We start from the raw sequence: 14,300 nt of genomic DNA on the forward strand, positions 1-14,300 counted from the left end.
ACACCTAACATTACAGGCAATTTAGCATGGAGGAGAAAGTGAGGACTGCAGATGCTGGAGATCAGAGCTGAAAAAATGTGTTGCTGGAAAAGCGCAACAGGTCAGGCAGCATCCAAGGAGCAGGAGACTCGATGTTTCGGGCATAAGCCCTTCTTCAGAAATTCCCTGCTCCTTGGATGCTGCCTGACCTGCTGCGCTTTTCCATTAACACATTTTTCAGGGCAATTTAGCATGGCCAATTCACCTAAGCTGCACATCTTTGGACTGTGGGAGGAAACTGGAACACCCGGAGGAAACCCTCGCAGACACGGGGAGAATGTGCAAACTCCACACAGACAGCTGCCCGAGACGGGAATTGAACCCGGGTCCCTGGCGCTGTGAGGCAGCAGTGCTAACCACTGTGCCACCGTGCCGCCCTAAAGGAAGTCTTACTGCAACTGTGCAGAGCCTTGGTGAGACCACACCTGGAGTATTGTATGCAGTTTTAGTCTCCTTTTCCGAGAAAGGACGTTCTGGATATGAAGGAAGTGGCAGATGGCAGGACTGATATATGAAGAGAAATTGGATCGGTTAGGCCTGTATTCACTTGAGTTTAGAAGAATAACTCCAGTGAATACAGGCCTAACCAATCCAATTTCTCTTCATATATCAGTCCTGCCATCTGCCATTTCCTTCATATCCAAAACGTCCTTTCTCAGAAAAGGGAACTCAGAAACCTATAAAATTCTAAAAGGATTAGACCAGTAAATACTGGAAGGATGCTCCAGAACCAGGGGTTACAATCTAAAAATACAGGATAGGCCATTCAGGACTGGGATGAGGAGAAATTTCTTCACACAGTGTATGGTGAGCTTGGAATTCTCTGTGACAGAAAGCGGTTGAGACTAAAACATTTAATGCTTTCATGGAATTAGATCTTCGAGCAAAAGGAATCAAAGGTTCTGGAGCGAAAGCAGGAACAGAGTACTGAGCTGGGCAGCCATGATCATACTGAATAGCAGAGCAGGCTCAAGGACCGAATGGCCTTCTCCTGTTCCTATTATTTTGTTTATATGTTTCTATCACCTGCTGAAATTGGATGATAGCTTTTTGTAATGAATGCACACGGACCGCCAAGTCCAAATGCTGCAGCTTTCTGCAGTTAAATAGCGATTAGTTCCTCTATCTTGCAGTTGAAATTCATAAACTCACGTTTTTCCACATTATATTCAATCTGGCAAGTTTTTTGCTCACTCGCTCAACATGTCTGTGTCCCTGTGCTCTTGTGTCATCTTCACCACTTGCTTTCCCACCTATTGTTGTGCCATCCACAAAATGGCAATAGCACATTCACTTTCCTCATCCAAATCATTGATATATATTGAAAATAATTATGGTCCCAGCACTGATTCCTGTGGCTCACCACAAATTTCAGGATGGTATCCCAACCTTCCATCTCCTATTAGGCAGTCAGTCCGCCACTCATGCAAACATACAACCCCAAAACCATGGGCTTTCCTCTTATGAAGTAGCCTTATGTGTGGTACCTTATCAAACTGCTTTTGGAAATTGAAATATGAGATATACCGGTTATCCATTCTTTATTACATTATTAAACAACTGCAAGACATTTGTCAGGCATGATTTCCCCTTCATGAAGCCATACTGACTCTATCAAACTACATTATATAATTCTAAAATGCTCTGCTCTTACATCTTTTGAAATGCATTATATAATCAATACAATTCCACTTGACAACCTCCTCAATTTTATCAGCTGATACTATGATCTCTAAATGTCTGCTGGATTCACTCCGCTCCAAAGCTGTCTCTGAATCTTGTCAACAGTTTGTTGACAAACTGACTCCACACTCCAAACTAATTCCACCAGAGGATCCCACATTTCAATTCTGGAATGATTAATATCATCTTCCCACCCACCATCCCATCCAACCATTTCACCCTGTACTCTATGAATTCACCAAGTCTTACTCACGTCAGACCCAAACTGGAGCTCATTCTCTCGTAGGAATTGGCTTCCATTTTTTACTTAAACGTCCATTTCTTTTTTAGTCCATCCCTCTCAAACCATTCTATATTCTCCCTTCGATTTCCCTCTCATGTCACTTGGCTGTACCACCTTTAATTTCTCTTGATTGAGGTGCCTTGCCCACCAAACCTGTATCCCAATTCAACACATGCTCTCTACATAGTAACACATTATCAAAAGTTTGGCTTCTCCTTGAAATGATTAAGCCCAAGTCTTTACTAAGACTAATCAGCTCGCACTGCTGCTCTCTCTCATCCAGCAAGACAGCGAAGAGGGTTACCTCAGATTACAATAGGATCTGGACCAGATGGGCCAATGGCCAGTGGCAGATGGAGTTTAATTCAGGTAAATGTGAGGTGCTGCATTATGGGAAAGCAAATCTTAGCAGGATTTATACACTTAACGGTAAGGTCCTAGGGAGTGTTGCTGAACAAAGAGACTTTGGAGTGCAGGTTCTGCCAGGGTTGGAGGATCTGAGCTACAGGGAGAGGCTGAACAGGCTGGGGCTGTTTTCCCTGGAGCGTCAGAGGCTGAGGGGTGACCTTATAGAGGTTTACAAAATTATGAGGGGCATGGATAGGATAAATAGACAAAATCTCTTCCCTGGGGTCGGGGAGTCCAGAACTAGAGGGCATAGGTTTAGAATGAGAGGAGAAAGATATAAAAGAGGCCTAAAGGGCAACTTTTTCATGCAGAGGGTGGTACGTGTATGGAATGAGCTACCAGAGGATGTGGAAGAGGCTGGTACAATTGGAACATTTAAAAGGCATTTGGATGGGTATATGAATAGGAAGGGTTTGGAGGGATATGGGCCGGGCGCTGGCAGGTGGGACTAGATTGGGTTGGGATATCTGGTTGGCATGGATGGGTTGGACCGAAGGGTCTGTTTCCATGCTGTACATCTCTATGACTCTAACCCCAAATCTCTTACCTTTTCTCCCACCAACGTCCATCATCAAAACATACCTCACCTACACTGACAACTGATAACACCTTCACAATTATCTTTCTCAAAGAAAGAGATTTAATTATTGTTTTAATTAGGATTAAATGGTGGATGGTGAAAAATAAACATCCAGCAACCTTAAGCAATTTAATTTTAAATTAATACAATGAAACATTGTTTCAAATGTTTCATTAACGTAAACAGAATGAATGAAACAGTATGCTTAATGAAAATATAGGAAACTGATTACATAAAGCTGATATAAAATTGAATATAAATGAACTTCAGGATCTCTGAACATCACCGCCAACATTAATCAAAGTATACAAAACCAATTCAGGACTCAAGTATAATTTGTACCTGAAAATCTATAATACAAAGTAATCTTAAAGAAAACACTATAAAGAAATATTTCTCAAATAATAATTCTGCAGTGAAATTGACCCATGAATAATCAACTTTGACATTCCCGATTGTCCTACGACGGTATTATATTTTGTAATTGAAAGCAATTACTTTGATGTGCTTGAGCAGCTCATCTGACTTCCAAGTATCATCTTTGGTTTTCGCCTAAAATAAAAGTAAAATTGAACATATTTAAGAAAATATATATATATATATATATACACACTGTATACACATATGACACAATTACTAGGAATCTGAACCAAAAACAGAAACCACTACCAAAATAAAACAGATCAATTGGGAATTTGAAATATTTCTGTAGGTGCTTTAAAACTCAGAATACAATTGTGTATTAAATGCACATCTTGCTCAAAATTCTACATAAATATTATGTTTCCTTTGCTTGAAAGCAGAATGGCCCATTTTTCATTTATGGAATCAAAATATAATTTTTTTATATAAGATTATGGAAAAAACAGAGAGAGTGAAGTCTACAGAGAGGGAAAGATGAACTTTTGAAGCTGTTTCAGTTTTAGTAATATCAATTTAATATTAATTTATTCAGGATTTTACCATTTATACAATTTATTCAGCAAGTTATTCTGTGATCCAAGATGGTGCCAGAATGTTATCTACTTTTCACTGTGCCTAGGTACAGGTAACAAGATATTAAATAATTTTTTAAAAATTGAATTTGAATTCTTGAAAAGCACTTTGCTAAATGAGATTTATATATGCACACTAAAGGAAAATTCTGATTTTGTCATGCTTTGTTAGGAAATTGTAAGGTTGAATGTTTACCTTATATTGCCATTTGAGAAATAATGTGTCTTTTTGGCAGAGGTTATTTTACGTTACATAATCTTTGCCCTACTTGGGAGTCTAAAACAAATCATAAGGCTCACTAACTTTTCTATAGCACAAAACATTTGAAGTTAGGGAAATCAGGATAGTCAGTGATTAAATTTTATTTAATTTCTGACAGAATCAGCTTGAACTGGGCAAGGAACTAAATCTCCAATCTAAAATGTACAATAAACAAAATGCCATACAGTCCTAATTCTGGTTACATTTCAGTTTCGGATCCGCTCTATCTCGATCTTTGGAAGATCCTAAAACTTGACCCGGGTCCCAAGATCATTTGCAGTTTCCCCTAATAACTTATTTTATTATGACTTCTGTCATGAATACAAGCATCGTGGTGTGGCAACTTATAAAACTTTTCACTGTACTTTTAATGTAAAAGTACACATGATGATAAATTTTGATTCTATTCTTTTCTGCTTCCATCAACAAAATAGATGTTTACTTGTTAACCAGACGAAATTATTTCCAAGTTTGATTTATTAAAAGTAATACATCAACATATTATTTGCAATCTTAAAATGCAGGACATTTCAGAGTTAATCTGAAAGAGCCAGGCACATTCTAATCACAAAGCTCCCTCATCAAAATCACATGCGCCAGAACTTAATGAAAGTAGCAAAAGGACAGCATCTGTCACTTACTCTTGCCCAATTAATTTCTATGACATTTGACAATGGAAGTTGTTAATTGCGAAAGATTGAAACAGTGTCGCATTTTTTTGTAGGATATCTGGGGCCCACTTGAAAAAGACATGCAATTACATGCTTCCTTAACCAATCAGGATAAAAGAATAGTCAATGGAGAGAGTAGAGTCTGACCAGAAAATCCAAGTTCGCATCACAAATTATGAATAATGAGTTCCAAGGAAGGGTCACTGGATCAGAAACATTCACTATGATTTCTCACCACAAATGCTGCCAGGCCTGTTGAGCTTTTCAACAATTTTTTTGTTGTTGATAATGAAGTTAATGTTATTTTAGGTACAGAAAACAAAAGAAAGAAAACTAAGTTATTTTAACAGCAAGGAACGAGGCAAAGAAAAGTTTTTAAAAATTAGCTTCCATTCTTTAAAATCTCCAGTGATCGAGATCTGAAGGAATAACACCCCTGACTGATTAAAGTTAACTTCCAGTGAGCACTATCATGTTCTTACCTAAATAACAAGGACCCATGAGTATCACCATAACTTTCATAGTAAATTCTTATCCAAAGAAAGATTGGGTAATCACAGATTGTATTTACTTAAACAATAAACCCTGTGGTTAAAATAAGTAAAGCATTAAACACTGCTTCACCCTAGCAGTAGAGTAACAAATTGTGATTTGTATAAAATAACATTCCTTTCACCAAAAGATCAGCTAATTTAAAACGAAGTATGCCAATTCTTATTTTCATTGTCACTTGTAACCAAGTTGCTGTCACTATGCAAAGGAAACATTCATCCAGGCCAATTTGAAAATTTCTTTGACTCAATAGTCAGGGAGGTACAATAGTTGTTAAAGAAGAAATTTCTTATGAATACCTTCATGCCGAGCAGGGAGACTTTTATTCTAGGAGGAGAAAGTGAGGTCTGCAGATGCTGGAGATCAGAGCTGAAAATGTGTTGCCGGAAAAGCACAGCAGGTCAGGCAGCATCCAGGATAACAGGAGAATCGACGTTTCGGGCATGATTCCGGAAGAAGGGCTTATGCCCGAAACGTCGATTCTCCTGTTCCCTGGATGCTGCCAGACCTGCTGTGCTTTTCCAGCAACACATTTTCAGACTTTTATTCTAGACAGTCATCACTTAGTTCAGTAGATTCTCAAATTACCAGTTCAAAGAACAACCATTTATCAACACATTATACCAATTTCATCACCAAAATAATATTGTCACATTAGCAAAGTACATTGCTAACAACTGATATCTCACATGATGTTGCATAAATAAAACACTGCTGAAAATTAAATCCTGTAGATGTTGGTTAAAATGAAGTGAACACTCAAATCATGAATCCATGTAATTGGTTACTTATTAAGTTAATGTACTATAGCACAGTTAGACAGCCAAGAAATGACTCATCAAACTCACAATTCACTTAATCATTGTTAATATTTTAAACAATCTGGAAACAAAAATATGATGAAATTTGTATAATTATTAATTTTATTGATAAAGTTCATAGTTTTCACAAAAATAAAACTGTTATTGGTATGACTCCAACCAGTGCACAGATTTTCCTGATTGCCATTGACACCAATTTTGCTCGGGGTCCTTGATGTCATATTAAATCAAATGTTGCCTTGATGTCAAAGTGCAGCCATTCATCCAGGGAGTACAACTCTTTCATCTATATTTGGATCAAGGGTATAATGAACTTGGAAGCTGAGTGGCCCTGAAGTAACCCAAAGTGAGTGCCAGTGAGCAAGTTAGTACTCTGGAAGAGATGTTCGATAGTACAGTCAACAACTCCTCTCACTATGCTGATCATTGCAGGTAGACCTATTAGGCAGTAACTGGTCAAGTTGGTTTACCCTGCTTTGACAGGACTTACATGGTCAATTTTTCACATTGTCGTCAGGTGGATGCTTGTGTTAGACCTTTACTGGAACAACTCAGGTAGGGAAACACCTCACTCGACAGCCATCTTCAGTACCATCAGTGCAATGCTGTCTGGACCCATAGCCTTTGCAATATCTGGTGCTTCCAGCCATTTCTCAGAAGGAGATTAAGGTAGATTATCCATTCTTCACTCTGGTTGCAGATTGCCATTAATACTTTAGTCTTACCTCTTATACTGATGTGCTTGTTTTGCCCATTATTGAGGGTGCGAATATTTGTAGAGCATCCGGCTCTTCTGCTTTGTTGAATTGTCACCACCATTCATGATTGGATATGGTTGGACTGTTGAGCTTAGATTTGAAGCACAGGACGTGGGGCCACATAGCACCATGCAATGGACTGAGCTTCAGCAGTTCAGCATGAAAGTAGGCACGTGACTCCAGGTTTTAATCCAACAGGTTTACCACTTCACATGAAGGAGTAGCATTCCAAAAGCTTGTGATTTCAAGTAAACCTGTTGGACTATAACCTGGTGTTGTGACTTCTGACTTTGTCCACCCCAGTCCGACACCAGCAACTTCACATCACAGCATGAAAGCAATCGTGTGTTTTCGCTTCACCGAGGTGACAGCTCATTTTTACTGGTGCTACATGTGGCTTGCCTTCCTGCACTCGTCACTGAATCAGAGTTATTGCCCCAACTTGATGGTGATGATAGAATGGAGATATGCTAGCCATTAGGTTATAAATTGTGAAAGATATAAAGAAAGAGATACAAAGAACAGTCGAGCACGTGTCCTTTGGCCCTTCAAGATTGTGCTAACACATTATACCTTTCTAAACTAAAATCAGTTTGCCTCCAAGCTGTCATTTTCTAAACTGCATACATTTTCAAATCTTGCATCATTGCATTTGCCTACAGTTCATGAACAAAGCTACAAATTAAACAAGCTTTTCCAGGCAATATCCATCAGGATAATGCTCTGAACTGATATTAAATTTTCATTCAATTAAAATGATGTATCCTATTTATAAATATATAATAAGTCAAGAAAATGTCATCAGATTTTTCAATGCTCACCACATCAATTAGATGTAAAACATCACATTCCTAAAGCTTGACAGATGCTAACTCAGAAGGTGAACAAACAAAAGACTTCAAAACCACCTCTGGGTTTCCCGGAAAACTTCCTGGAAATTATTCCCCCAAAATAATTCTGCATATCATGTACTGCAACTCATGGCCTATTGAAAGATACACAAGTCTTCCAAGCTCTCTGTGGAACATATGGGGAAACTGCAACATAGTGGTAATGTCATTAGGCTAGTAATCCAGAGGTAATGCTCTGGGGAGACAAGTTAAAATACCACAATGGTAGCTGGTTGTGGAACCAATTAGCTCTATCACTTGCTGCTTAGGATATTTGGTACACAAGTAGTCCTGCGTTGTAGCTTCATTAGGCTAATACTTCAATTTCAGGTGTACCTTCCTGCACTCCTCATTGAACCAGGGTCGATTCCCTGGCTTGATGACAATGGAAGGGTGGGGGACAATTTACCAGGCCATAAGTTTACAGATTATGTTGAAGTACAATTCTGCTGCTACTGATTGCCCACAACATCTCATGGTTACCCAGTCTTGAGTTGCTTGATCTGTTCAAACTCATAGTTATAGAATGGAGGGTATCTTCAATATGAAGACAAGACTTTGTTCATTAACGATTGCACAGTGGTCACTCTGACCAATAGTGTCACGGACAGATGCATCCCTGATTGGGCAGGCTGATAGGTGGTAGAATTCTTAAACTGTAATGAGAGCTTTTTAAGTCAATTGTAGAAAATTCAAATGAGACAGGCTAGTGCTGTCATGGAATCATAGAATTGAACCCCTACAGTGTGCAAGCAGGCTATTTGGCCCTTCGAGTCCTTCACCAACCCTCCAAAGAACATCCTACCCAGACCCATCTCCTACCCTGTACCTGTAATCCTGCATTTCCCATGGCTAACTCACCTAACCTACACATTCCTAGATTCTATGGGCAATTCACCATGGCCAATCCATTGAACCTGCACATCTTTGGACTGTGGGAGGAAACCAAACCATCTGGAGTAAACCCACACATACACAGGGAGAATGTGCAAACTCCACACATTCTCCACCAAAGGCTGGAATCAAACTCAGGTACCTTGCATTGTAGGCTGCAGTTCTAACCACTGAGCCACCATGCCAATCCCTCCTGTCGTTGGTCAAGGACTGTTTTTGACATAAAGGACAAAGATAAATCAGAAATACAAGCTTTGAATTGGGAGAAGGGTGATTTTAATATGGTAACACATAATCTGGTCAAAGTGGATTACTTCTTTTAGGAAACTCTCTATCAGAGCAGGGGAAATCTTTCAAAAAGGCATAGTGAAAGTGCAGGGCCAACATATTCTTATGAAGGTGGTGAAAAGTGGAACCAAATATTCCAAGAACCTTGTATATTGAGCAATGGATAGGATTTGATCACAAAAAAAAGGAAGCTTATGGTAGATACAGAGGGCTCAGAATAACAAAAGCCCTGGAGAAGTACAGAAAGTGCAGAGTTTACTTGTAAGATGAAATAGGAAAATAAACAAGGGACATGAAGAAACAATGACAGGTAAAATTAAGGAAAATCCAAAGACATTTTATAAGTATGTTAAGGGAAAGAGGATAGTCAGCAAAAGACTAGGGCCCATTAAGGATCTAAATGGCAAACTGTGGATGGAGGCAAAATACATAGGTGAATTGCATCTGTATTCATTACATCTGCATAATAAAGAAGAACTATGTTAGTATAAAAATCAGAAAAGAACTGTGATATACTTGAACAAATTATAATTGAGAAGGAGGTGGATTCCGCAATTTTGGGTGGGCCTAAAATTGAATAAATCCTCAGATCCAGATGAAATATATAACCGGCTAATCTGGGAGACAGGCAAGGAGAATGAAGGAGATCGGACAGTAATTTTCAAATTCTATTTCAAATATGGCTCTGTTGTTCAAGAGAGTGGAAGGAATAAAACACAGAACAATAGGCCAATGAGTATAACATCAGTGATACTGAAATTATTGGAAAAAAAACTGAAGAACAGAACTAATCTCCACTTGGAGAGGCAAGGGGTTCATCAAGGAAAGTCAGCATTGCTTTGTCAATGAGAGATCATGTTTAACAGGTTTGAGTGAATTTTTCAAGAAGGTGAGTAGATATCTGGATCTCAATAAGACTTTTGCCAAAGTCTTGCATGAGAGGGAACAGCCCAAGTGATCAAGGGCAAATTTAGCAAACAGGATAGAAAATTATCTTAGCAACAGGGGCCAAAGTGAAATGGTCAAAAGTTCCTTAAAACATTGGAAGCCTGTTTCCAGTGACACACTATATGGTTCAGTGATGGGTTCCTTGCTCTTTGTAGTGTATGTTAATGATTGAGAGGTAATGCAAGAGGTTTGATCAGTACATTCAATAATGACACAAAAATCGGTGGTGTGGTGAACTGTGAGAAGGAAACTGCAGAATAATATGTTTGGGGTGGTCGGCAGGCAAAGCAACAGCAAATGTAATTTAACTCTGAAGAGAGTAAAGTAATTTTTTAGGACTAACAAGGTAAGGAAGTCACAAATGGTAGGACACTAGGAGGCATAGAGGATCAGAGAGACCTTCATGTCCTTTAAAGCAACAGGACAGATAGGTAATATGGTAAAGGCAGCATGTGGGATACATGCCTTTATTATCTGTGACACTGAATACAACAGCAAGGAAATTATGATGAGGCTACATATTATATTGATTATGCCACATCTGGAGTACTGTGTGCTGTTTTGGTTGCACAAGAAAGGCTGCAGTGGAGATTCACCAGGATGTTTTCTGGACTGGAGCGATATTCGTTAGACTGGAGTTGTTCTCCTTAGAACAGAAAAGATGGAGGGAGGACCTAATTCAGATTTCCTAAATTGTGAGGGGCATATTTGGGTAGAGAGGAAGAAATGTATTCACTTAATGGAGGGATGAATAACTAGGGAGCAGTTTTAAGTTAAAGGACGGGAGATTTAGATAGGACTGGAGGAAGAATGTTTTCAAGCAGAATCTGGTAAGTATCTGTAACTCTCTGCCAAATTGAAAGGCAGAGAGTTCCAGATTTCTAGACAGAAATCGCACAACATTTAAGTAGTATTTAGATGATCACTTGAAGCATTCTAGATATGGGCCAAGAGTTGGGAATTGGGGTTATAGTAAAATCATAGAGTCATACAGCATGAAAATGGACCCTTCAGTCCAATCAGTCCATGACGACCATAATGTAAAACTAAAACTAGTCTCATCTACCTACACACAGCTCATATCACTCCAAGATTTCATATTCACATATTTATCCAAATGTTGATTCTCCTGCTCCTCAGATGCTGCCTGACCTGCTGTGCTTTTCCAGCACCACACTCTCAACACTATCCAAGGCCCTACATTTAATTGTGTAAGTCTTAACTTTGTTTGTTTTCCCAAAATGCTATATCTCGCATTTATCCAAAGAAAGTCCATCTGCCATTCTATAGCCCATTAACTCAACTGATCAAGATGTCTTTATAATACAAGATAACCTTTTTCACTGTCCACTTTACCACCAATTTTGGTGTCATCCACAATCTTACTAATTATGCCTTCTATATTCACATCTAAATCATTTGTACAAATGACAAACAAAAGCAGACCCAGTGCTGATTCCTGTGGAACACCATTGGTCACAGGCTTCCACTATCGTTCTCTATCTCCTGCTGTTAAGCCAACTTTGTGTCCTACTGGCAAGCTCACTCTGAATCCTATGCAATGTAACTTTACTCGTATAAGTTAAAAATCACACAACACCAGGTTAAAGTCCAACAGGTTTATTTGGAAACACTAGCTTTCGGAGCACTGTTCCCAAATAAACCTATTGGCCTATAACCTGGTGCTGTGTGATTTTTAACTTTGTCCACCCCAGTCCAACACCGGCACCTCCACATCTTTACTAGTCTACATTGCAGAACTTTTGTCAAAGGCTTTACCAAACTCCAAGTAAATAATTGAGTTGGGGGGGGGGGGGAGGATGCACAGCAGGTCAGGCAGCATCGGAGGAGCAGGAAAATTAACATTTCGGGCAGGAGCCCTTCATCAGATTCCTGCCTGTCTGACCTGCTGTGCTTTTCCAGCACCATTCTAATCTTGACTCTGATCTTCAGCATCTGCAGTCCTCACTTTCGTCCAAGTAAATAGTGTCTACCTATGTGCCCTTATCAATCCTCTTGGTTCCTTCCTCAGAAAACTCAATCACGTTTGACAGCCATGATTTCCCCCGCACAAAGCCATACTGACTATCCTTAATCAGTCCTTGTCTCTCCAAATGCATATAAATCCTATCTTGCAGGATCATTTCTCACAAATTACCCACCACCGAAGTTGGACTCACAGGTCTACAGTATAGCTAGGTTACTGGATGAACTGCACGGACACGATGACCCCAAGAGCCTAATTCTGTCCTGGACAAGCATTGTGACATTTCTGAACCCCTTCGCTCCCGAGTTTTTTGTCTGAGCCCCCCCGTTCAAAGCTTCTTCCCAAATCTCCAAGACTCGTTCCGTTACAATTCAAGCACCTTTTCTCCCCACCCTTTGTTGTTTAATCTTACCTTGCTGGACTTCATGGTGCCAGCGGGCGGCGTTACTATGGCGTGCCCGCGGATCTCTGGTTACCAAGGAGCCGCCATTTTGGTTCCGGGAGAAACATTCGAAACAGCGCTTGCGCCGATCGGGCCTGCAACCATGGCGACTGGGTCGGGCCCTATTGTGAAACCATGGCAACCGCGGCACGAATGCCCCCCCCCCCCCCCACGCCCCGCCCCAAACACTGGGTTCAGCCAATCCGGTAGCGGGCTGGCTTCGTTGGACGTCATCACTTCAGCCAGTGGTCTTAAAGTGATTTATCTGGAGTGCCTGTCAGATGCTGAATATCTGAAAAAATACACTAAAATAATGATATCCACACCGACTCAGGGAACGTTCTTTATTATGGATATTACCTGATATATAAACATGCATTATATACTAGATAGAGCTAATATACTTAAGTAACTGCTGAAGTAAGCATTTTGTAACACTTGATAATCTGCAGATTTAAACATGAGGTCCCAGAAATAATCTGTGCATCAATGGAAGCTCACTGCATTAACTAATACAGGAACTTAACATAAACTCATCATAAAGCCTTGCTGACTATCCCTGATAAAACCTTGCCTCTCAAAATGGAGATCCAATTTTCTCCCCTATTTTCTCCAATAGTTTCTCTTAACACTGATCTGATACTTACTGCCCAGTGAAGTAGTTGAGGCATCCTCAGTAAATGCTTTCAAAGGTAAGATTTTGAAAAGTAAAGGAATTAAGGGTTATGGTGAGAGGATGGGTAAGTGGAGCTGAGGCCACGAAAAGCTCAGCCATGATTTTATTGAATGGCAGAGCAAGCTTGAAGGGCCAGATGGCCTACTCCTGCTCCTAGTTCTTATGTTCTTATGTTCTATAAGCAATACATGGGCTAGGGCCAAGTACTGGAAAATGGGATTAGAATAGTTAAGTGGTTGTTTTTGACTGGTGTCGACTTGATGGACTGAAAGAAGATTTTCTGTGCTGTGGATCTTGCTGGCTGTTGAGTCAGAAATATTGTCCTCATCACTCCACCCTCTTGAATGCTGGGTTCAAGAAGGACACCAAAAGTCTTTGCACTGAATTTTGAGGAAGTGGCAGAGAAATTGTTGATGGAATGTCTCCAGTTCTTTAATGTGACAATGGTACACAGTCTGGGTCTCATTGCAGTACAGGAATGTGGTGATGACAGCTACTCTGTATGTTAGGAGTTTAATTGACTTGCAGAAGTCTATACTGACAAGCACAGCCGTGGATTGTAGAAGACTGAATTGGTGCAGGTGGCCCAGTGTTGGAATTTCTTATCAATGGTGACTTTCAAGATAGATAGATGACAATGTATGAGCAGTGCCCAATATATTCCAAAGTCTGCTTCATTGTGTATGGCAGGTAAAATAATTCCTCTGAAACAAATGCAGAGATTACTACAGGAATTCAGTAGTTCTGGCAGCTTCTGTGGAGATAGAAAAACAGTTAACTTTTCAGTTCTTCTTCAGAACTGAAAGGTGTCAGCAACTGAGTTTTTTTAACTCCATTGACAGAGGTGGAGGAAAAGCAAGAGGACAGATGGTATAGCAGCCCAGTGCAAAACACAAAGGGGTTGTTAATGGTGGTGAAAGAGAAAAGAAGATGTAATTTAGGTGTAAGTTAAGATTTGGAAGGGAGAAAATGGAGTCAAACACTAATACCATCACATCACCCTGCACTGAATGGTACTACAAAAGAAAGTTATACAGACTGCGATGAAATCTTTTCATGTGTGTTTGCTTGATGGCATGATAGGTCATGATTTTCATTTTGTTTCCTTCAACACCAACTAGAC

At 39.8% G+C, this 14,300-nt stretch overlaps 1 protein-coding gene across 5 annotated transcripts in view; it reads right to left on the reverse strand.

Moving 5' to 3' along the window:
- dync2i1 (dynein 2 intermediate chain 1) overlaps window positions 1–12,612 on the reverse strand; it is a 103,938-nt gene extending 91,326 nt beyond the window's left edge. For 4 of the 5 annotated variants that reach the window (XM_043690683.1, XM_043690684.1, XM_043690685.1 and 1 more), the window contains exons 1-2: window positions 12,472–12,608; window positions 3,492–3,545 (exon numbers count right to left, since the gene is read on the reverse strand). In XM_043690683.1, coding sequence (XP_043546618.1) covers window positions 3,492–3,545; window positions 12,472–12,486 — 69 coding nt within the window. In that variant the 5' untranslated portion in view covers window positions 12,487–12,608. Of the gene's footprint in view, window positions 1–3,491; window positions 3,546–12,471 lie in introns of all 5 variants that reach the window. The other variant, XM_043690687.1, reaches the window with a different exon arrangement.
- Window positions 12,613–14,300: the final 1,688 nt, after the last annotated feature.

Source organism: Chiloscyllium plagiosum, chromosome 5 (assembly GCF_004010195.1).
Source record: "Chiloscyllium plagiosum isolate BGI_BamShark_2017 chromosome 5, ASM401019v2, whole genome shotgun sequence".
In the NCBI taxonomy this organism is placed as follows: Eukaryota; Metazoa; Chordata; class Chondrichthyes; order Orectolobiformes; family Hemiscylliidae; genus Chiloscyllium; species Chiloscyllium plagiosum.